This window comes from Myxine glutinosa, chromosome 2 (assembly GCF_964187855.1).
Source record: "Myxine glutinosa chromosome 2, kmMyxGlut1.1, whole genome shotgun sequence".
Taxonomy (NCBI): domain Eukaryota; kingdom Metazoa; phylum Chordata; class Myxini; order Myxiniformes; family Myxinidae; genus Myxine; species Myxine glutinosa.
In genome coordinates, this window is record NC_136262.1 from 209,121,280 (window position 1) to 209,144,844 (window position 23,565).

At 44.1% G+C, this 23,565-nt stretch overlaps 1 protein-coding gene across 1 annotated transcript in view; it reads left to right on the forward strand.

The window, feature by feature from the left end:
* The window catches only part of LOC137422689 (inactive carboxypeptidase-like protein X2), a 145,254-nt gene that overhangs the window by 25,194 nt on the left and 96,495 nt on the right, over nt 1–23,565 (forward strand). Inside the window, exons 7-8 of the mRNA XM_078772881.1 lie at nt 145–233; nt 14,696–14,819. Of these exons, the coding sequence (XP_078629007.1) occupies nt 145–233; nt 14,696–14,819 (213 nt within the window). The remainder of the gene's footprint in view (nt 1–144; nt 234–14,695; nt 14,820–23,565) is intronic.

The window sequence follows — 23,565 nt, forward strand, 5'->3', positions numbered from 1 at the left end:
CGTCATTAATCACCTACCGTTCACAGGGCGGATTCAAAGTGGCAAGATTGTAAAGTTTCATGTGTCCTTTATGATTACCAAACTGTAAAGACGTTTGGAAGGGCTCTGTGATGATTTGTGAATGTTTAAAAACTTTTTTTCCAGATCCAATAAACTATGACCCTATGAGGGGTGAAACAACAGTGACAGATAACTTGGATTTTCGTCACCATAACCACAAAGACATGAGGCATGTGAGTGTGGTTAAACATCCGATTGTTTGAAACGTAGTGCTTTTGTTCCAATTTGTAATATTAATTCCACAAGCAGAAGTACTCTGTGATGCCCAGTGCTGTTCTAATCCTATTGGCATTTTGAAGAAATCTAATTTTGTTTTGTTTTTTCGATTTTTTTGTGGGGGCCTAAAATACTTCCCGACACGCACTAAGGAATGCAGTCGTGGATCATTTAGTAATACCTTTCACACAGCTACAAAGGCGTAGGCACTATAGAACAACTGTTTTAAAAAATTCAAAAGATTAAAGTTTTTTTTTTTTTTTAATTCAAAATATATTTTTTGCCGAAAACACTGTCCAGCATTTACTGATGAACCTTTGAAAGTTTGATGGATATATATATATATATACACACATACATATATATACATATACACATATATACAGTCGTGGCCAAAAATATTGGCACCCTTTCACTTTTTTCAAATAACTCACAATTTTCTCTAAAAAATAAGTTGAAATTGACAAAAGTATTTTGTCTCCACAATTCTTTATTTCACTGTTAATATTACAGAACCTTTGTTTTTGATTCAGAACTTAATGTATCCTTTTAAATCAGAAAATAAAAATAAATGGCATTGATAAAATTCTTGATCGAATCGCGCGGTGTTGGTCGCGTTTTTACACTACGTTATCTACGGACCTAATCGAGCAGCCAAATTCGGTTCGAATGATGCCGGGTCAATGGGGAAAAAGATGCACATGAGAAGGTCGATAAGAAATAAAATGTACACTTCTTTATTCACAAAAAGGACGAGAAGCAGGCTTATCATAAATCCTTACCTAACTATTCCCAACACAGGCGCCTGGCACACTCACACACGGGGGATAAATCACACCGGTTAGACTCGTGCCTGGAGGATGCTGATTCAGGTGAGGGCAGTTCCTGCGCATAGCGTGTGGGTCGATCCCAGTAAACAGCACAAAGGAATATCAGCACAAAGAACGACCAGCACGGAGAACGACCAGCACGGAGAACGACCAGCATGGAGGACGACCAGCACAGACGACAGAGGATGACCAACTCGAAGAACGACCAGCACAGAGGACGACCAGCTCGAATAACGACCCGCACGGAGGACGACCAAATTGAAGAACTACCAGCACGGAGGAAGATCAGCATGAAGAACGACCAGCTCTGTCTTTATCGGGGGGGGGGGGGGGGGGAAGAAATCCCACTGGCCGCTACCGGTCACGTGCTGTCATTCAACCATGCCTCCCTCTGGAAGGTTCCACGGCCTACCACTGGCCGCTGCCGGTCACGTGCTGTCATTCAACCACACCTCCCTCTGGAAGGTTCCACGTGGACCGTTCTTGCCCACCCATGATGCATCGTCTTCTTCAACAACACAAGGGGTTGGGATCCTGCCTAACTCAATGCATACATGCCCCTTTAATTACTACACAATGGAAAGGGAGCTAATCTTTACATTTAATAAGAAATAACTAACTAATGCAGGCTACATGTTGTCGTGTAATTAACTAGAGGGGGTTTCTTTTATTGCTCAACTGTAACACTATCCCTCTCCTCTCACCTAGACTCATCCCAAGTCGTACACAGGAGGAGCGGCTGGGGGAGCTGGGCATTCAATAAACATTACCATTAGTGTTACACGTATATGTAATTCCCCTAACATTTTAACTCCAACCCCAATGTGTGCGACAATTTAAACTAAATACAGACTTGGCATTTAATATGGCTTTTTTTTTTTTTCACTCGGGTTTACTTTCTTAACTCAGTATATCAATCTGGTGAGTTTATTTTACACTTTGGTGATTTATTTGTTAAAAGAACCATGTCACTGATTGTCTGTCGCAGCAAGAAGTCAACAACAGGATTATATCACAGGTGGCGTGGCAAAATGTACGGACAGGTGCATTTGACGATTGGCTTCACAGTCAGGTATACAAGAATTGTTGCGTTCTGTATTAGTGGAAAACAACTGCTGCATGTCTCCAAAAGTTATTGCCGCTTCCTCTGGACATGGTCCGTCAACTCGACAATGCTGTTTGTCATGGAGTGGTGGCTTTACGAAATTACGGCATGAAAGAGCATGCTATTGCTCGGCAGTATGGCATCACTCAAGGTCAGGTGTCAAAGATCCTGAAACGAAATGCTCAGAGGGGTGTCCCTACTCCAATACCGAGGCCAGGACGTCCCCGCAGAACCACAAGGAGGGATGATCGCCAGCTGCACCGGTTAGTCCACAATGGCCGTACCAAGTCAGCTAATCGGCTTAGGGCTGAGTGACAGCAATTGACAAATGTGCCTGTATCCAGAAGGCTAGTCAACCAACGACTGGTTCAAGCAGGCTATCGTGCCAGGCATCACCTGAGAAAGACATGCCTGACCAGACAACACCGCAGCGCTGATTGCAGTGGGCCAGAGAGCACCGTCAATGGCAGCCAGGACATTGGAATCATGTGATCTTCAGTGACGAGTCTAGATTTCTGGTCTATTGTCAAGATGGCCGCGTCCGAGTGCGCAGACAAGTGCATGAAGCCTACAGCAAAGATTGTATAGTGCCAAGAGTCCAAGTTGGAGGTGGTGGGGTGACCGTTTGGGCTGCTTTTCATGCAGGGGGAAAAACTGACCTGGTTGTTCTGAATGGAAACCTGAACCTGTTCAAGTACAGGGCCATTCTGGAAGAAACATTGCTTCCATTTGCTCGTGCAGCCTTTCGAGGAAACTTTGTCTTCCAAGATGACAATGCACGGCCTCATCGTGCTTGCATGATCCAACACTTTCTTGCTGACCATGGTGTAGAGCATATGGAGTGGCCTGCCTTGTCCCCGGATATGAAATCCGATGGAGAACTTGTGGGCAGATTTAATGCGTTAAATCGACCTCTTGGACCAGCAGCCGACCTCTGTGCATGAATTGCAGCAGGCTATTGTCACTGTATGGCAAGCGATTCCTGTCCAAACCTTGGCAAATCTCGTGAACAGCATGCCTCAACGTGTACGTGCTCTCCTGAATGCTTGTGGGGGTTGTCCCCATGTCATTTTGCAACAAATTGCCCAAAATTTACAGTTTTCTCCCAAACAAGGATGTCGAGAGAGTGCATCGGCATTCCCCTGGACCTTCCCGGCCCTCTGGGTCACACTGAAATCGTACTGCTGAAACTTTTCCAACCACCTTGCAATTTGACCCTCGGGTTCCTTGAACCGTAGGAGCCATTGCAAGGAGGAATGGTCAGTTCGAACCAAAAATTTCCGCCCGTATAAGTACGGGTGGAAATGACTCATAGCAGACAGCATAGCCAATAACTCTTTATGAGTCACACAATAATTCACTCGGGCCTACTCATGGCCTGACTGTAATACGCGATCACTCTCTCCACACGCCCCTGTGTCTGAGACAAGACCGCCCCCAATCCCTCCTTGCTTGCATCTGTGTCCAGGGTAAACGTCCCATCATCGGTGGGGTAAGCTAGAACAGGTGCAGATGTCAAATACCCCTTCAATGCTAGGAAGGCATCATTGCACTCCCGTGTCCAAGTACAATTAAACCCTCGTCCCCTTCTCCGTAAGCCGGTGATGGGGCCTGGCTATCTCCACAAATTTTGCCACAAAGGACCTGTAATAGGAGCAGAGTCCCAAAACCCCCGATACCTCTTTGATGTTACAAGGTGCGGGCCACTCCTCTGCTTCTGTAATTTTTCCTGGGTCTGTTTTTACTCCCTCGTGACTTATGACGTGACCTAGATAGGCCACCTCCTTGGCGAACAAAGTGCATTTGCCAGGGCTCAACTTCAACCCTGCCTGTCTGAGGCACCCAAACACCTGGTCCAAATTATCTATGGTCTGGGAAAATGTTTTAGCATGTACCAGGACGTCATCCAGGTACACCAGGCATGATTGCCATGACATGCCACCAAACACATTCTCCATCAATCGCTCAAAGGTGGCGGGAGCGTTACACAAACCAACCGGCATCACAGTGAAATGATACAGTCCCTTACCTGTGGAAAATGCCGTTTTCTCCTTCCCTTCCTTATCCATCTCCACCTGCCAATACCCACTCTTAAGGTACAAGGTTGAGAACCAATTTGAGCCTGCAACGGCATCGAGGGTATCATCAATTCTAGGCAGGGGATAGGAGTCCTTGAGTGTCACGTTGTTTAGTTGGCCGTAGTCCATGCAAAACCGTGTGGTCCCATCTTTCTTTTTAACCAACACAACCGTTGACATCCAAGGACTTCCCGAGGACTCAATGATACCCGCACTGAACATTTTTTCTACATGCTCATCAGCTTCCTCCCTCTTGCTCCAAGGGAGCCTCCCTCTTGCTCCAAAAAGAGCCGAATACAGACAAAAGATAAAATAACTGGAAAATAAATGGGTGTGATTTGTGGCACTTATCTCAAATCGGCTGGTGCATCTCATCAGGAATCGTCAGGCCCCGAGTGCGTAATCCGGACGCGGAAAAATACGCTCATTGGCGCGAAGTAGGCCTCCCGCGTGGCCCGCTCACTCCTGGCTCCAGGGGCGGATCCACGGGGGAGGGGGTGCAGCACCCCCTCGCCCCCCTCTGCAATGCAACGGCATGGATTTGCTGGAGGCATACTCTATGATTGACGACAAGAAGGATGCTCTCACTCAACTATGGTCAAATGCTGAAACTGAATTCTCTCTTTGGTTTGATCACGCTGAGGCCATGATAGAATCTGTAGGAGGTGATGTCACAATGCCGAGAGTTGTACAACGACAAATCCATTGTCCAAACACTGCCGCCAATACTCCCTTGCTGTTCTACCTCAGAAACATGTGAATTCCATTTCTCGACCACCTCAGCAAGGAAATGGACACCCAATTCTGTGCTGAAAATCGGGAAGGTAGTGATCTGTTTCTACTGATGCCATCTGCGATAATCGCCGATACCTGCGACATTCCAGCCCTACATCAGAAGCTATTGCATTGGAAAAACGACATGGAACGACATAAAAACGACATTTAGCAGGACTGATAAATAAGCTTAGAGACTGACAGATGTTTTGGAGAAGGAAGCCCAACAACACGCTTCCAAGCACATCCATGCATTGTTTCTGCACAGTATATGGAGACGATTTTCCATCCATCAAATTCCTAATCCATATTGGATGCACCCTTCCTGTAGGCTCCTGTGAGGCCGAACACTCATTTTCTTGCCTGCGCCGTCTGAAGACCTACCTAAGAAATTCCACGGGAGAAAGTCGGATGGCATCTCTGGCCCTCATGAACATACACCATGACTTCACCATATCCGCACATGATGTGTGTGACATTTTCATTCAGAAACACAACCGCCGTCTATTCCAAAATAACATAATTTACAATTAATAAAATAATTCACATTCCGCTGTCCTGTCTGATCTTTTTTGTGGGGAGAACCCCCTGCCTTGAGCTTCACAACCTAGGCGCATGCTGTGCCGGGATTTGCCCAGCACCTATTAAGCTGCTCTATACACCTTAACATGGCGTGCGTTTATAAACATGGGAATTCTTCTGGATTCTTTGTAGTTAATTAGCCTAATTAACTCAGATCATAACATTCATTTCGCAATAACTACACAAATCAGAAATTCCATATCAGAAAGCTCCAGCAGAACTACACAAAAAACATGCCACATGCATGCACACCACAAACACACACCCACACACACACATGCAAAATTCATCAATTTATAGCAGAAGGAACAGCTGGGCAAGTCATTTCCCCAGTTCCTCTATCTGACCATGAGGCATCGTGAATCTCTTGAACTGTTGGACCAGGGAAGAAGGAAAGGAACTGCAAAAACCTCCAAGAACGCATGAAATGGCGTTTCTGACGATCAATTTTTAAAAAATTCCTGGGGGAGGACCCCCAGACCCCGCTTCTCCTCCCACCCCCCCCACCAGCGCTATAGTTTCATGCACCCCCCCCCCCCTCGTTTTGAAACTCCTGGATCCGCCCCTGTGGCTTCATGTGTGAAGCAAACGGCCATGGCGTGCAGCTCACTCTTACAGCCCCGCTTGTCCTCACGATCTCTGCACGGGAAACCGCAGTTCTCAGTCCGCAGCTCTTCCTCCTCACGACCACTAGCAAAATGTTGGAACACGACCGTTCGCGATGAAGCTTCCTTGCGCAAGAGCAATAGTGACCGTTCGCTATGGATCCAGAACGGGAAGGCAAGATGTCAGCACACGACCGTTCACCACCAAATCCAAAAACGAGCAGGAGCGAGAGGGGACGTCGATGCTGGGAGAGATAAAATGTCGATGCTGAGAGAGAGCTTTTCAGCAACAGTTCACCAACAAAGTACGGACCCAAGAGATAAAATGTCCGCCGCTCAAATTGTTTTGTCCTTGAGGCTCTGACATCATCCCACGGCGTCTCTGTGTCCGATCATATCAGCAAGTCCCATCTTATCGGTCCTTGTGCCAATCAAATCCCGGACCAATCACTGCTCTTCGGGGAGTGGCTCATGGCCCTGCTTGTCCTGTGCGCTCACCAAGTTGGTGTTATCAGCGGTAATGCTTGATGCCTGGTTTCTGGTTGGTTTTTAATTAGTGTGGTTAATGGCCGATTTCTTACTAGGTATCTGTAGTGTGGTGTCATAAGGAACACAGGAAAAGCTTACAGAGGCAATTACATACAGGGGATTAATTTACCCATTATCCCTCGCTAATTAACAAACCCCGCCCTTTTCAGGGGGACAAAGATACACGAAAATGACATCTGGTCTACACAAATTTCCTACTTATTACATGGGGTTTCTTCTTCTTTACGACAGTTGGAGCACACTAATCTATACAATATACCTGGCTCTAAGGTAATCATTGTCTACCCCCGACAAATGTAGCAATATATATATTTGCACAATTTAAAAACACACCTGGACCACAAGTGTGTCTCACTGACCAGTCTTCAGTCAAAGTCCTCAGCATCATCCTGTTTCTGCCCTTCAACCTCTATGGTCAGCAAAAGTGAGCCAGCAGGGGTACATATGCCTCCACATACAGCAATTACAATTTGATACATATGTACCCACACCCTCAGTCTTTGAGAACACAAACTACAACAACAAAACAACAGCTTCCACTCCCAAAATCCACAGCACTGAAAAAATATGATGCAGAAACCAACCAACCACCCAACCTTACAATCATATACCATTCAACAGCAAACATACATGCAAAAACACATGCAAAAACAAACACACACACACACACACACACACACACACACACACACACACAAAACACACAACCACCCAATTAGCCTCATAACATATCCTGCTCAAAACAACAACCATAAACACACATCTCCATATCTCCTCCACACTCAGTCACTACCCCGTTTGGGGCTGAAAGAACCACGACCAAATCAACCTAAACCTACAACATTCAACATGCCTCCATTTCCGCCAGATACAAACAGAGATTTTCAAGGCAACCTGGGCAACTCTTTCGCACATCCTCCTTCATTCCGTTCCACACACTCCAAGTCGAGGAAGAAATGCATGAAAGTAATTTCCAAGATACCCTCGACACCCCACCTCAAGTGGCTGACAAGAAACTCGCCAGCCCTTCTCCTGACACTCTGCCTCCAGCTCAATGTAATTTCCTCTCTTTCTCTCATATACCTCCTCCATGTTCTCTTCCCAAGGTACTGACAATTCCCTGAAGATGACCTGCCTTGTTGACCAGATGACAATATCAGGCCACATCCTTGTCACACAGATGTCAGGGAATACCATTAGCGGCTTTAGGTCTGCCAATCACAAGCATTAGGCAAACCTCATATATATATATATATATATATATATATATATATATATATATATATATATATATATCTTTATTGTTACGGTCCGCGGTTAAGGATGTTATGTTTGCCGAGCGGAGGCACCGCGACCTAACAGTTTCCCCGATTCACCCGATTCACCCACACGTTGGCCGTATCGCGCCACAGATATTCAATGAGGGAAAACTCTAAAGCGACCAAATGTAAAGAGGAAGAAGAAGACGTACAGAAGAGTAACGGGATTTATTATTTACACACACAAGCAAAAAGGAGCAGTCACAGTTATTTACAGGGGACATGAAAAAGTATGTGACACAGTGAAAATTACTAGCTTATACAAACTTAATTAACTACCCAGGACAGAACAAACAGAAACGGACTCACATGGGGAATTGCAGAGTGGATTGGCTGGAAGGAGAGGGAGGTCCAACGGGTCCGGCAGCACGATCGGCGCGTTGGGCAGCCGCCATTTCCTTCACGGCCCTGCTCAAAACCACCGTCCAGGCCCCAAGCGGCTGTTGAGTGTTGTTGCTGCTGTTGAGTGTTGTTGCTGCTGTGGACGCTGCTGCTGGCGAGCAAGGTGACGAATAGCAGGCTTTGTGCTTCCCTGGATGATCTCCTTCGAACAAGAATCGCTGCTGGATGATCTCTTCTCTTGGACAAGAATCGCTGCTGGATGATCTCCCTCCTCTCTCTTGGACCTCACAACCCAGCTCTCTCTTGGACCTCACAACCCAGCTCTCTCTTGGACCTCACAACCCAGCTCTCTCTTGGACCTCACAACCCAGCTCCCTCTTGGACCTCACAACCCAGCTCTCTCTTGGACCTCACAACCCAGCTCCCTCTTGGACCCTTTTTGCAACTTCTTGCGCGCGCCTTTATAGCGCCTCTGGCGATTAAGCCGCCGGCCTCCAGGACACGCCCATCGGTGTGCTCACCTTGGCCATGATTGGTCGCGCGACCCTCTGGCTCCGCCCTTGATGACGACGGGCGGGCACGCCTTTCTTCCCCAACCCGAGCACATGTTTAATGGCGGCAATTGTAGTTGGCAATGCGAATGGCAATTGACGAAAGGGGAAATGGAGGTTTTGGGAATGGGAATGAAGGATGAAGGGAATCTATCTTTTTCACTTGGTGCAATGGAGTGTCATTTTAATGGAAGACAAGGCCTTACCCTAAAACACATAATAAAGATATAAGCTACTGAACAAGGGTATTATAGTGTCCTTCAATGGATGCTTTATGGAATTAACTACCGGGATGCCCTTTTGACCTTTATACAACACTGGAGGCAGGAGGGGGCAGACTCAAGCAATAATAATAATAAAGCACACAATAAAAAAATACAATCCTCATATCCGCAATATATATATATATATATATATATATTTATATATATATATATATATATATATATATATATATATATATATATATATATATATATATATATGTATATATATATAGTACACAGGGTGAATCAGAATAATGTATAAATACTTTAAAGTTCTGTGTTTCGTAGATGCCATGATTAATTTTGACGAAAATTTCTGCATAATAAAGTTAAGGCAAGCACTCAATATTCTTTCCTCCAGATCCAAACAGAGATTTTCAAGGCAACCTGGGCAACTCTTTCGCACATCCTCCTTCATTCCGTTCCACAAACTCCAAGTCGAGGAAGAAATACATTAAAGTAATTTCCAAGATACCCTCCGTATTGGTTAAATCCGAATGATTGATTAATTCAGATTATTCAGATTCAGATTATTATTTGCCTCTCCACTGCAACACTCCACTGATCTGGGCTTTATGGCAGAGTGGCCAGCCGGAAGCCTCTCCTCAGTGAAAGACACATGAAAGCCCACAGAATCTTGTTTCTCACAGTCTGCGAGTCCTTTAGGATCTTTTTTGCAAACTCCAAGCGGGCTTTCATGTGTCTTTCACTGAGGAGAGGCTTCCGTCTGGCCACTCTGCCATAAAGCCCAGATCGGTGGAGTGTTGCAGTGATGGTTGTCCTTCTGGAAGTTTTCCCATCTCCACACAGGATCTCTGGAGCTCAGCCAGAGTGACCATCGGGTTCTTGGTCACCTCTATTACCAAGGCCCTTCTCCCCCGATTGCTCAGTTTGGCCGGCCGGCCAGCTCTAAGAAGCGTCCTGGTTGTTCCAAACTTCTTCCATTTAAGAATTATGGAGGCCACTGTGCTCTTGGGAACCTTCAATGCAGCAGACATTTTTTTGTAGGCTTCCCCAGACCTGTGCCCCGACACAATCCTGTCTCTGAGCTCTGCAGGCAGTTTCTTCGACCTCATAGCTTGATTTTTGCTCTGATATGCATTGTCAGCTGTGAGACCTTATATAGACAGGTGTGTGCCTTTCCAAATCATGTCCAATCAATTGAATTTACCACAGGTGGACTCCAATCAAGGTGTAGAAACATTACAAAGATGATCAAGAGAAATGGGAGGCACCTGAGATAAATTTCAAGTGTCATAACAAAGGGTATGAATACTTAGTCAATGTGATATTTCAGTTTTTTCTTTTTCATAAATTTGCAAAACTTTCTAAAATCCTGTTTTCTCTTTGTCATTATGGGGTATTGAGTGTAGATTGATGAGGGAAAACTGAATTTAAACGATTTCAGCATGAGGCTGCAACATAACAAAATGTGAAAAAAGTGAAGGGGTCTGAATACTTTCTGAATGCACTGTATATATATATATATAGATATAGTACACAGGGTGAATCAGAATAATGTATAAATACTTTCAAGTTCTGTATTTCGTAGTTAATTTTCATGTTAATTCATGGTTAATTTGGACGAAAATTTCTGCATAATATAGTTAAGGCAAGTACTCAACATTCCTATTTTTTGCAGAAGGTCATTCGGATTGATTAATTCAGATTATTCAGATTCAGCTTATTCTTTGCATGATCATTCAGCAGCAATGTTGAGCAGATTTAATCCTCAATACAAAGATCATTGATGCAAGAGAAAAACAAAGCAAACATTTAAAGTTTGCTATTTAAAGGTAACATAAATACTTTTGACGATAACTTTCAAAAAAATTTTTTTAACATCGTTAAAAGTGAGAAAATATTGTAAAATAATTATTACGAAACCGAAAATTGTTTCATCCTCTGGCTTTAAACACAATTTGGTCCAAAGCATTATGCAACCCCCACTCCCTCACTCCGAAGTCACATTTCTTGTTAATAGTTTGAGTGTGCTTCACAGAATTTTGCAGTCATTTATTTATCTTTACGGTCATTAACTCTTCATTTAGTACTTAGTATTTAAACAACTTTTCAGCACTTACTGTATTTTTCCATCATCTATCTCTCAGGTCGTCCTTTCACCAAATTATTTCCTGGCCAACCTGATAAGGCCAATAACTCATCCTCTTTCATTCTCTCTGGTATTCAAGATGTCACATCTTCATTTTTATATTTTCGCAGTATATTCAATGAAATATGGCAGCCAAAGGAGAAGCCTTGAACTTGTAACCTACATACTACCAGGATTTGATTAATAATTTTTGTTAAAGTTTAACCAGTAGAGGCATCTTCTTCTTCCCCAGTAATCTTATGCTCATGGAGGAGCCTGTGCACAAAGTACAGCGTCATTAGGAGACACAATTGCACCTATATACAAATCACAAAGGCATTCGGAGACAATGGGGTAAACGAACGTGGGATATTACTCGTGGATATGGCATTTGAACAATTATGATGCAAGTGCTTATTTGTGAACTTCATCCAAGTCAAACTGTTGTACTCGTATCTTAATTATTCACCCACAGCTTTTCTCCAACCGAATGAGTTAAATGTGAAAGTGTATTACCAATACATAATAATCCCTACAGTGATGTCACGGGAGGAAAAGCATAAAATGTTTGGGTTTGAGGAGTGACAAATAAAACCCGAATCCTATCCAGATTCCTCCAGATGACTCCATCTTTGCTCTTTGCTTATTCTGGTTCCTTCTGATGATGCCAATGCAGTATTTATTAACAATAATAATGTTTACTAGCCGAAACCCGTGGAACATCCACGGAAGGGAGGATGTGGTGTATGGATAGAGTGTACCATTATGGATGGCATAGGGGATTTGCTTGTCCGAGTAAGAGTTCGGAAGAAAGATGAGAATGAAGAGTGCGTATATGAACAACGATCGCCGACACCGGCACAAATGCATGCTCTGGATTGTCCACGCAGTGGACGGCTTGCTTTCGCCTTCGCCTGTCCAATCAGCGGAGGGCTTGCTTCGCCTTCGCCCAGCAGACGCCAATACGATGGCGTCGTAAGATGGCGTCGTATCGGCAGTTAATCGGATGCTTTTGGGCCCCAACGTCGGCTAATTCCGATTTTTCGAGTATGGCTGTACGTGATAAACAAAGAGCGCGGTTCGTAGATCGTAAATCCATTAGTGCCGTGGGCATCGGGTCACTGGGTGCGGCGTAAAAGGGATAACAAAGTCGAGTCCTTACGCTATTATTATATAGATTGTCCACAGAGAATGGAAAATTTCACTGCCAAATAAGGCTCACAAAGCTCACATAATGATAAATGATGGCAAAACAATATCCAGAGTACAACAAGAAACTCCTATCAAGGTTACACATGCAGAACAATTCAGCAGACAACTACAATGTCCCCACTACTACTTCCTAACTAAAGTGGGTGGATCGGATTTTGCATAATGGATTCCACCTTTGTTAATACTGCTCCATAAGAGATGACACTTATGTCTATCTTTTCTTCAAGGATCTTTCCAGCCTGTTTTGCTATAGTTTTTTTTTGTGCAGTTTTACCAAATCACCTTTTTAACAACACTAAACCAAACATAGCCATACAAGATAACACTCTCAATTACTGAAGCTCAAAAGCCTCAAAATGCCTCAAAATGGTTTTATCAACCAGAAATTATTTCAGAAGCCGAGGAACGGAGAGGCGTTGTTGTCCTTTATAAAGCATCCATTAACAGTGTTCTTACCATGAGAGATTATCCTCGATGATGAAGCCTAAATACTTGTCGGAGCGAACAGTCTCAATATCAAAATTGTTCATCGTGACTGGGGAATGGGAAAAACTGAGCTTTGGATTTCCTGAACTAAAAAATCATCTTTCATCTTTTGGGTTTTCAAATTTAAGGGAAACCCAAATACAGTTTTTTTTTCTGAAAACCAGTGGGAAATCATTAATCAGGGTTTAATTTGAAGGGAAAATGTTGTGGTTTTTTTTTTCTTTCATAAAGTGTCGAAAAAAAGCCCGAAAGTGTCAATTTTCGATTTTGCCAGTGACGTCACATTCATAACCCACCTTGATTCTCATAGCAGTTTACAAAGAGAAACAGTGGATTTCGAGCTCAGATTCTGATGCTGATTCCATCATCATCAGTAACTCTGACGGTTTTCAGTATGATGAAACTGATCAGTGGGATGTTGAAAAAACTGTTGGAGACAAAATTAGTGATGGAAACACTTTCGGGGACTTGGACCCACATCATTTTGAGGCTTGTTCAAGCGATTCAGACAAACATGGTGTTAGTGAAGATGAAAACGCTGGTCACATGTTCACTACGATTGGTAGGTTTTGGTTTTTCTGTTCAATTGACAGTTTATCAGTGATTTTGTATTAATTGAGCGATGAATGCTTTGTCCCACCATAGCAATTCGATGTCCTGAATGTTACAGGATCGTCCTGTTTCATTCTTTCCGGGACGCCATTTGTGTCTGTGGTTGTGCTGTGTCATGGCCCACCATTGTGTCCATATGTCCCATCGTCGTGTCTGTTCTATGTCCATGCTGTGTCAATGTCCCACCCCAGTGGAGGGGGGAGGTGGTTGTGGGGTGGTGATGAGGTGAGATCAGTTGCTGGCAGGCCAACAAAGGTGTTTGATTCACCGCTCAAATCTCCCATGTACATATGCTGGTGCTGCTTAGAGATGGTGTTTCAGTTTCGAGCGATGGCTGTTGCTTACACTTAGCTACTCTCTCAATTGTGAAAGATAAACGCAAGATCTAGCCATGTCTGTTGTTTAATAAAAGTTCTCGGTAAAATGTTCCAAGCACAAAAGCGAACTTGTAGGCCCGATCCAAACTCAGGTATTTCAGACAAACCTCGTCCAATTTCTGGCAACCCTCAGATCTTTCAGCCATTGGTGAGCATGAAACCACATTGGTTTGTATTACGACAACAACCAAGGATGCATCGGCCTGGCATATATGTAGAAATTCGAAAATAATTTGCCGTTTGAGTTAAATCGTACCGCGATGCAACCCGTAGACAGTACGGATTTGGCAGTCGACTTCCGAGTGTGACGTCACGGCTAAATGTGAAAAAGAAGAAGAACATTTCGACTTTTAATGGCAAAATTACCTACTTTATAAATCGGAAATTGTAAAAAGACATCATACCTACTTTGTAGGGCATCAAACGATGGATTAGCGTCGAGGTGGTCCGTGCGTTTGGGTTCCCCTTTAAGAAAATTTACACTAAACCATGTAACAAAATTCTTAATCACAGTGTCATCTGCACATTTAAAGAGGCTCACATTGTTAGCATCTTTAAATATGCAGGTCTTTCATTTGATTCAGTTATGCCTATTGACGCAGTATATACATTTGGATGTTCTCCTGGTGCTGTATCCAGATAATGAAGATGATCCATGAAAAATGCCCGGACATAACAAGAGTTTATAACATCGGAAAAAGTTTCGGAGGACTTAAGATGTACGCCATGGAGATCACTGACAATCCAGGGAAACACGAACTTGGTAAGTTGTGTCATACTGTAAACCTATCAGCTCAATTGCATATCTTTTACTCAGCTCAGCTCACATGCAGTTTAATGGCATTTACACAAAATGTTATTGGGGGGGTCATGGAAACTGAGTAGCAGTTTTGAAAATTAGAATTGTCAAATTCTTCATCAGAGTGTTCAAGCTCATTACAACGGTCGACCATCAGGGGGCATCGTGAAGCTGCCACATTGGTGTAAACTGGCAATTTGAGTTCACATCAAAAGTTTCCTCACAATATAATAAATAATAATAAAATCATAAATAGCTTGCTGTTCTCATCTCTGAGCTGTCTGACTTGTCTCCCAGACCTGATTCTCGAAGGAATTAAATCCAATAAAAAATTACGAATAACTTTCAAACCTATAAACCCTGGTAAAACCTAAACTCTCAAAGTGGTCTCCTTGCCCTAAAACATGCTGACTCCCTCCTCTAAAACCTGGTAAAACCTAAACTCTCAAAGTGGTCTCCTTGCCCTAAAACATGCTGACTCCCTCCTCTAAAACCTGGTAAAACCTAAACTCTCAAACTGGTCTCCTTGCCCTAAAACATGCTGACTCCCTCCTCTAAACCCTGGTAAAACCTAAACTCTCAAACTGGTCTCCTTGCCCTAAAACATGCTGACTCCCTCCTCTAAACCCTGGTAAAACCTAAACTCTCAAACTGGTCTCCTTGCCCTAAAACATGCTGACTCCCTCCTCTAAACCCTGGTAAAACCTAAACACTCAAACTGGTCTCCTTGCCCTAAAATATGCTGACTCCCTCCTCTAAACACTGGTAAAACCTAAACTCTCAAACTGGTCTCCTTGCCCTAAAACATGCTGACTCCGTCCTCTAAACCCTGGTAAAACCTAAACTCTCAAACGTGTCTCCCTGCCCTAAAACATGCTGACTCCCTACTCTAAACCCTGGTAAAACCTAAACTCTCAAACTTGTCTCCATGCTCTAAAACATGCTGACTCCCTCCTCTAAACCCTGGTAAAACCTAAACTCTCAAACTTGTCTCCATGCTCTAAAACATGCTGACTCCCTCCTCTAAACCCTGGTAAAACCTAAACTCTTAAACTGGTCTCCATGCTCTAAAACGTGCTGACTCCCTCCTCTAAACCCTGGTAAAACATAAACTCTCAAACTTGTCTCCCTGCTCGAAAACATGCTGACTCCCTCCTCTAAACCCTGGTAAAACCGAAACTCTCAAACTTGTCTCCCTGCTCTAAAACATGCTGACTCCCTCCTCTAGACCCTGGTAAAACCTTAACTCTTAAACTGGTCTCCATGCCCTAAAACATGCTGACTCCGTCCTCTAAACCCTGGTAAAACCTAAACTCTCAAACTTGTCTCCCTGCCCTAAAACATGCTGACTCCCTCCTCTAAACCCTGGTAAAACCTAAACTCTTAAACTGGTCTCCATGCTCTAAAACGTGCTGACTCCCTCCTCTAAACCCTGGTAAAACCTAAACTCTCAAACTTGTCTCCCTGCCCTAAAACATGCCGACTCCCTCCTCTATACCCTGGTAAAACCTAAACTCTTAAACTGGTCTCCATGCTCTAAAACATGCTGACTCCCTCCTCTAAACCCTGGTAAAACCTAAACTCTCAAACTTGTCTCCCTGCTCGAAAACATGCTGACTCCCTCCTCTAAACCCTGGTAAAACAGAAACTCTCAAACTTGTCTCCCTGCTCTAAAACATGCTGACTCCCTCCTCTAGACCCTGGTAAAACCTTAACTCTTAAACTTGTCTCCTTGCCCTAAAACATGCTGACTCCCTCCTCTAAACCCTGGTAAAACCTAAACTCTCAGAATTGTCTCCCTGCCCTAAAACATGCTGACTCCCTCCTGTAAACCCTGGTAAAACCTAAACTCTCAAAGTGGCTCCCTGCTCTAAAACATGCTGACTCCCTCCTCTAAACCCTGGTAAAACCTAAACTCTCAAACTGTCTCCATGCTCTAAAACATGCTGACTCCCTCCTCTAAACCCTGGTAAAACCTAAACTCTCAAACTGGTCTCCATGCCCTAAAACATGCTGACTCCCTCCTCTAAACCCTGGTAAAACCTAAACTCTCAAACTTGTCTCCCTGCTCTAAAACATGCTGACTCCCTCCTCTAAACCCTGGTAAAACCTAAACTCTTAAACTGGTCTCCTTGCCCTAAAACATGCTGACTCGCTCCTCTAAACCCTGGTAAAACCTAAACTCTCAAACTTGTCTCCATGCCCTAAAACATGCTGACTCCGTCCTCTAAACCCTGGTAAAACCTAAACTCTCAAACTTGTCTCCCTGCCCTAAAACATGCTGACTCCCTCCTCTAAACCCTGGTAAAACCTAAACTCACAAACTTGTCTCCATGCTATAAAACATGCTGACTCCCTCCTCTAAACCCTGGTAAAACCTAAACTCACAAACTTGTCTACATGCTCGAAAACATGAGGTCTCCCTCCTCTAAACCCTGGAAAAACGTAAACTCTCAAACTTGTCTCCATGCTATAAAACATGCTGACTCCCTCCTCTATACCCTGGTAAAACCTAAACTCACAAACTTGTCTCCCTGCTCTAAAACATGCAGTTTCCCTCCTCTCTACCCTGGTAAAACGTAAACTCACAAACTTGTCTCCATGCTATAAAACATGCTGACTCCCTCCTCTAAACCCTGGTAAAACCTAAACTCTCAAACTTGTCTCCCTGCCCTAAAACATGCCGACTCCCTCCTCTATACCCTGGTAAAACCTAAACTCTTAAACTGGTCTCCATGCTCTAAAACATGCTGACTCCCTCCTCTAAACCCTGGTAAAACCTAAACTCTCAAACTTGTCTCCCTGCTCGAAAACATGCTGACTCCCTCCTCTAAACCCTGGTAAAACCGAAACTCTCAAACTTGTCTCCCTGCTCTAAAACATGCTGACTCCCTCCTCTAGACCCTGGTAAAACCTTAACTCTTAAACTTGTCTCCTTGCCCTAAAACATGCTGACTCCCTCCTCTAAACCCTGGTAAAACCTAAACTCTCAGACTTGTCTCCCTGCCCTAAAACATGCTGACTCCCTCCTGTAAACCCTGGTAAAACCTAAACTCTCAAAGTGGCTCCCTGCTCTAAAACATGCTGACTCCCTCCTCTAAACCCTGGTAAAACCTAAACTCACAAACTTGTCTCCATGCTATAAAACATGCTGACTCCCTCCTCTAAACCCTGGTAAAACCTAAACTCACAAACTTGTCTCCATGCTATAAAACATGCTGACTCCCTCCTCTAAACCCTGGTAAAACCTAAACTCTCAAAGTGGCTCCCTGCTCTAAAACATGCTGACTCCCTCCTCTAAACCCTGGTAAAACCTAAACTCACAAACTTGTCTCCATGCTATAAAACATGCTGACTCCCTCCTCTAAACCCTGGTAAAACCTAAACTCACAAACTTGTCTACATGCTCGAAAACATGAGGTCTCCCTCCTCTAAACCCTGGAAAAACGTAAACTCTCAAACTTGTCTCCATGCTATAAAACATGCTGACTCCCTCCTCTATACCCTGGTAAAACCTAAACTCACAAACTTGTCTCCCTGCTCTAAAACATGCAGTCTCCCTCCTCTCTACCCTGGTAAAACGTAAACTCACAAACTTGTCTCCATGCTATAAAACATGCTGACTCCCTCCTCTAAACCCTGGTAAAACCTAAACTCTCAAACTTGTCTCCCTGCCCTAAAACATGCCGACTCCCTCCTCTATACCCTGGTAAAACCTAAACTCTTAAACTGGTCTCCATGCTCTAAAACATGCTGACTCCCTCCTCTAAACCCTGGTAAAACCTAAACTCTCAAACTTGTCTCCCTGCTCGAAAACATGCTGACTCCCTCCTCTAAACCCTGGTAAAACCGAAACTCTCAAACTTGTCTCCCTGCTCTAAAACATGCTGACTCCCTCCTCTAGACCCTGGTAAAACCTTAACTCTTAAACTTGTCTCCTTGCCCTAAAACATGCTGACTCCCTCCTCTAAACCCTGGTAAAACCTAAACTCTCAGACTTGTCTCCCTGCCCTAAAACATGCTGACTCCCTCCTGTAAACCCTGGTAAAACCTAAACTCTCAAAGTGGCTCCCTGCTCTAAAACATGCTGACTCCCTCCTCTAAACCCTGGTAAAACCTAAACTCTCAAACTGTCTCCATGCTCTAAAACATGCTGACTCCCTCCTCTAAACCCTGGTAAAACCTAAACTCTCAAACTGGTCTCCATGCCCTAAAACATGCTGACTCCCTCCTCTAAACCCTGGTAAAACCTAAACTCTCAAACTTGTCTCCCTGCTCTAAAACATGCTGACTCCCTCCTCTAAACCCTGGTAAAACCTAAACTCTTAAACTGGTCTCCTTGCCCTAAAACATGCTGACTCGCTCCTCTAAACCCTGGTAAAACCTAAACTCTCAAACTGGTCTCCATGCTCGAAAACATGCTGACTCCCTCCTCTAAACCCTGGTAAAACCTAAACTCTCAAACTGGTCTCCATGCCCTAAAACATGCTGACTCCCTCCTCTAAACCCTGGTAAAACCTAAACTCTCAAACTGGTCTCCTTGCCCTAAAACGTGCTGACTCCGTCCTCTAAACCCTGGTAAAACCTAAACTCTCAAACTTGTCTCCCTGCTCTAAAACATGCTGACTCCCTCCTCTAAACCATGGTAAAACCTAAACTCTTAAACTGGTCTCCTTGCCCTAAAACATGCTGACTCCCTCCTCTAAACCCTGGTAAAACCTGAACTCACAAACTTGTCTCCCTGCTCTAAAACATGCTGACTCCCTCCTCTAAACCCTGGTAAAACCTAAACTCTTAAACTGGTCTCCTTGCCCTAAAACATGCTGACTCCCTCCTCTAAACCCTGGTAAAACCTAAACTCTTAAACTTGTCTCCCTGCCCTAAAGCATGCAGTCTCCCTCCTCTAAACCCCGGTAAAACCTAAACTCACAAACTTGTCTCCATGCTCTAAAACATGCTGACTCCCTCCTCTAAACCCTGGTAAATCCTAAACTCACAAACTTGTTTCCCTGCCCTAAAACATGCAGTCTCCCTCCTCTATACCCTGGTAAAACCTAAACTCTTAAACTGGTCTCCTTGCCCGAACACATGCAGTCTCCCTCCTCTATAACCTGGTAAAACCTGAACTCACAAACTTGTCTCCCTGCTATAAAACATGCTGACTCCCTCCTCTAAACCCTGGTAAAACCTAAACTCTTAAACTGGTCTCCTTGCCCTAAAACATGCTGACTCCCTCCTCTAAACCCTGGTAAAACCTAAACTCTCAAACTGGTCTCCATGCTCGAAAACATGCTGACTCCCTCCTCTAAACCCTGGTAAAACCTAAACTCTCAAACTGGTCTCCATGCCCTAAAACATGCTGACTCCCTCCTCTAAACCCTGGTAAAACCTAAACTCTCAAACTTGTCTCCCTGCTCTAAAACATGCTGACTCCCTCCTCTAAACCCTGGTAAAACCTAAACTCTCAAACTTGTCTCCCTGCCCTAAAACATGCTGACTCCCTACTCTAAACCCTGGTAAAACCTAAACTCTCAAACTTGTCTCCATGCTCTAAAACATGCTGACTCCCTCCTCTAAACCCTGGTAAAACCTAAACTCTCAAACTTGTCTCCATGCTCTAAAACGTGCTGACTCCCTCCTCTAAACCCTGGTAAAACCTAAACTCTCAAACTTGTCTCCCTGCCCTAAAACATGCCGACTCCCTCCTCTATACCCTGGTAAAACCTAAACTCTTAAACTGGTCTCCATGCTCTAAAACATGCTGACTCCCTCCTCTAAACCCTGGTAAAACCTAAACTCTCAAACTTGTCTCCCTGCTCGAAAACATGCTGACTCCCTCCTCTAAACCCTGGTAAAACCTAAACTCTCAAACTGGTCTCCTTGCCCTAAAACATGCTGACTCCCTCCTCTAAACACTGGTAAAACCTAAATTCTTAAACTTGTGTCCCTGCTCTAAAACATGCAGTCTCTCTCCTCTAAACTCTGGTAAAACCTAAACTCTCAAACTTGTCTCCCTGCTCGAAAACATGCTGACTCCCTCCTCTAAACCCTGGTAAAACCGAAACTCTCAAACTTGTCTCCCTGCTCTAAAACATGCTGACTCCCTCCTATAGACCCTGGTAAAACCTTAACTCTTAAACTTGTCTCCCTTCTCTAAAACATGCAGTCTCCCTCCTCTAAACTCTGGTAAAACCTAAACTCTCAAACTTGTCTCCCTGCTCAAAAACATGCTGACTCCCTCCTCTAAACCCTGGTAAAACCGAAACTCTCAAACTTGTCTCCCTGCTCTAAAACATGCTGACTCCCTCCTCTAGACCCTGGTAAAACCTTAACTCTTAAACTGGTCTCCTTGCCCTAAAACATGCTGACTCCCTCCTCTAAACCCTGGTAAAACCTAAACTCTCAAACTTGTCTCCCTGCCCTAAAACATGCTGACTCCCTCCTCTAAACCCTGGTAAAACTAAACTCTCAAACTGTCTCCATGCTCTAAAACATGCTGACTCCCTCCTCTAAACCCTGGTAAAACCTAAACTCTCAAACTGGTCTCCATGCCCTAAAACATGCTGACTCCCTCCTCTAAACCCTGGTAAAACCTAAACTCTCAAACTTGTCTCCCTGCCCTAAAACATGCTGACTCCCTCCTCTAAACCCTGGTAAAACCTAAACTCTTAAACTGGTCTCCTTGCCCTAAAACATGCTGACTCCCTCCTCTAAACCCTGGTAAAACCTAAACTCTCAAACTGGCCTCCTTGCCCTAAAACATGCTGACTCCCTCCTCTAAACCCTGGTAAAACCTAAACTCTCAAACTTGTCTCCATGCTCGAAAACATGCTGACTCCCTCCTCTAAACCCTGGTAAAACCTAAACTCTCAAACTTGTCTCCCTGCTCTAAAACATGCTGACTCCCTCCTCTAAACCCTGGTAAAACCTAAACTCACAAACTTTTCTCCCTGCTCTAAAACATGCTGACTCCCTCCTCTGAACCCTGGTAAAACCTAAACTCACAAACTTGTTTCCCTGCCCTAAAGCATGCAGTCTCCCTCCTCTAAACCCTGGTAAAACCTAAACTCTTAAACTTGTCTCCATGCTCGAAAGCATGCTGACTCCCTCCTCTAAACCCTGGTAAAACCTAAACTCTCAAACTTGTCGCCCTGCTCTAAAACATGCTGACTCCCTCCTCTAAACCTTGGTAAAACCTAAACTCTCAAACTTGTCTCCTTGCCCTAAAACATGCAGTCTCCCTCCTCTAAACCCTGGTAAAACCTAAACTCACAAACTTGTCTCCCTGCTCTAAAACATGCTGACTCCCTCCTCTAAACCCTGGTAAAACCTAAACTCACAAACTTGTTTCCCTGCCCTAAAGCATGCAGTCTCCCTCCTCTAAACCCTGGTAAAACCTAAACTCACAAACTTGTCTCCATGCTCTAAAACGTGCTGACTCCCTCCTCTAAACCCTGGTAAAACCTAAACTCACAAACTTGTCTCCATGCTCTAAAACGTGCTGACTCCCTCCTCCAAACCCTGGTAAAACCTAAACTCACAAACTTGTCTCCCTGCTCTAAAACATGCAGTCTCTCTCCTCTATACCCTGGTAAAACCTAAACTCTTAAACTGGTCTCCTTGCCCTAAAACATGCTGACTCCCTCCTCTTAACCCTTGTAAAACCTGAACTCACAAACTTGTCTCCCTGCTCTAAAACATGCTGACTCCCTCCTCTAAACCCTGGTAAAACCTAAACTCTTAAACTGGTCTCCTTGCCCTAAAACATGCAGTCTCCCTCCTCTAAACCCCGGTAAAACCTAAACTCACAAACTTGTCTCCATGCTCGAAAACATGCTGGCTCCCTCCTCTAAACCCTGGTAAAACCGAAACTCTCAAACTTGTCTCCCTGCTCTAAAACATGCTGACTCCCTCCTCTAGACCCTGGTAAAACCTAAACTCTCAAACTTGTCTCCATGCTCTAAAACATGCTGACTTCCTCCTTTAAACCCTGGTAAAACCTAAACTCTCAGACTTGTCTCCCTGCCCTAAAACATGCTGACTTCCTCCTCTAAACCCTGGTAAAACCTAAACTCTTAAACTTGTCTCCTTGCCCTAAAACATGCTGACTTCCTCCTCTAAACCCTGGTAAAACCTAAACTCTCAGACTTGTCTCCCTGCCCTAAAACATGCTGACTCCCTCCTCTAAACCCTGGTAAAACCTTAACTCTTAAACTTGTCTCCTTGCCCTAAAACATGCTGACTTCCTCCTCTAAACCCTGGTAAAACCTAAACTCTCAGACTTGTCTCCCTGCCCTAAAACATGCTGACTCCCTCCTGTAAACCCTGGTAAAACCTAAACTCTCAAAGTGGCTCCCTGCTCTAAAACATGCTGACTCCCTCCTCTAAACCCTGGTAAAACCTAAACTCTCAAACTGTCTCCATGCTCTAAAACATGCTGACTCCCTCCTCTAAACCCTGGTAAAACCTAAACTCACAAACTTGTCTACATGCTATAAAACATGCAGTCTCCCTCCTCTAAACCCTGGTAAAACCTAAACTCACAAACTTGTCTCCATGCTCTAAAACGTGCTGACTCCCTCCTCTATACCCTGGTAAAACCTGAACTCACAAACTTGTCTCCCTGCTATAAAACATGCTGACTCCCTCCTCTATACCCTGGTAAAACCTAAACTCACAAACTTGTCTCTCTGCTCTAAAACATGCAGTC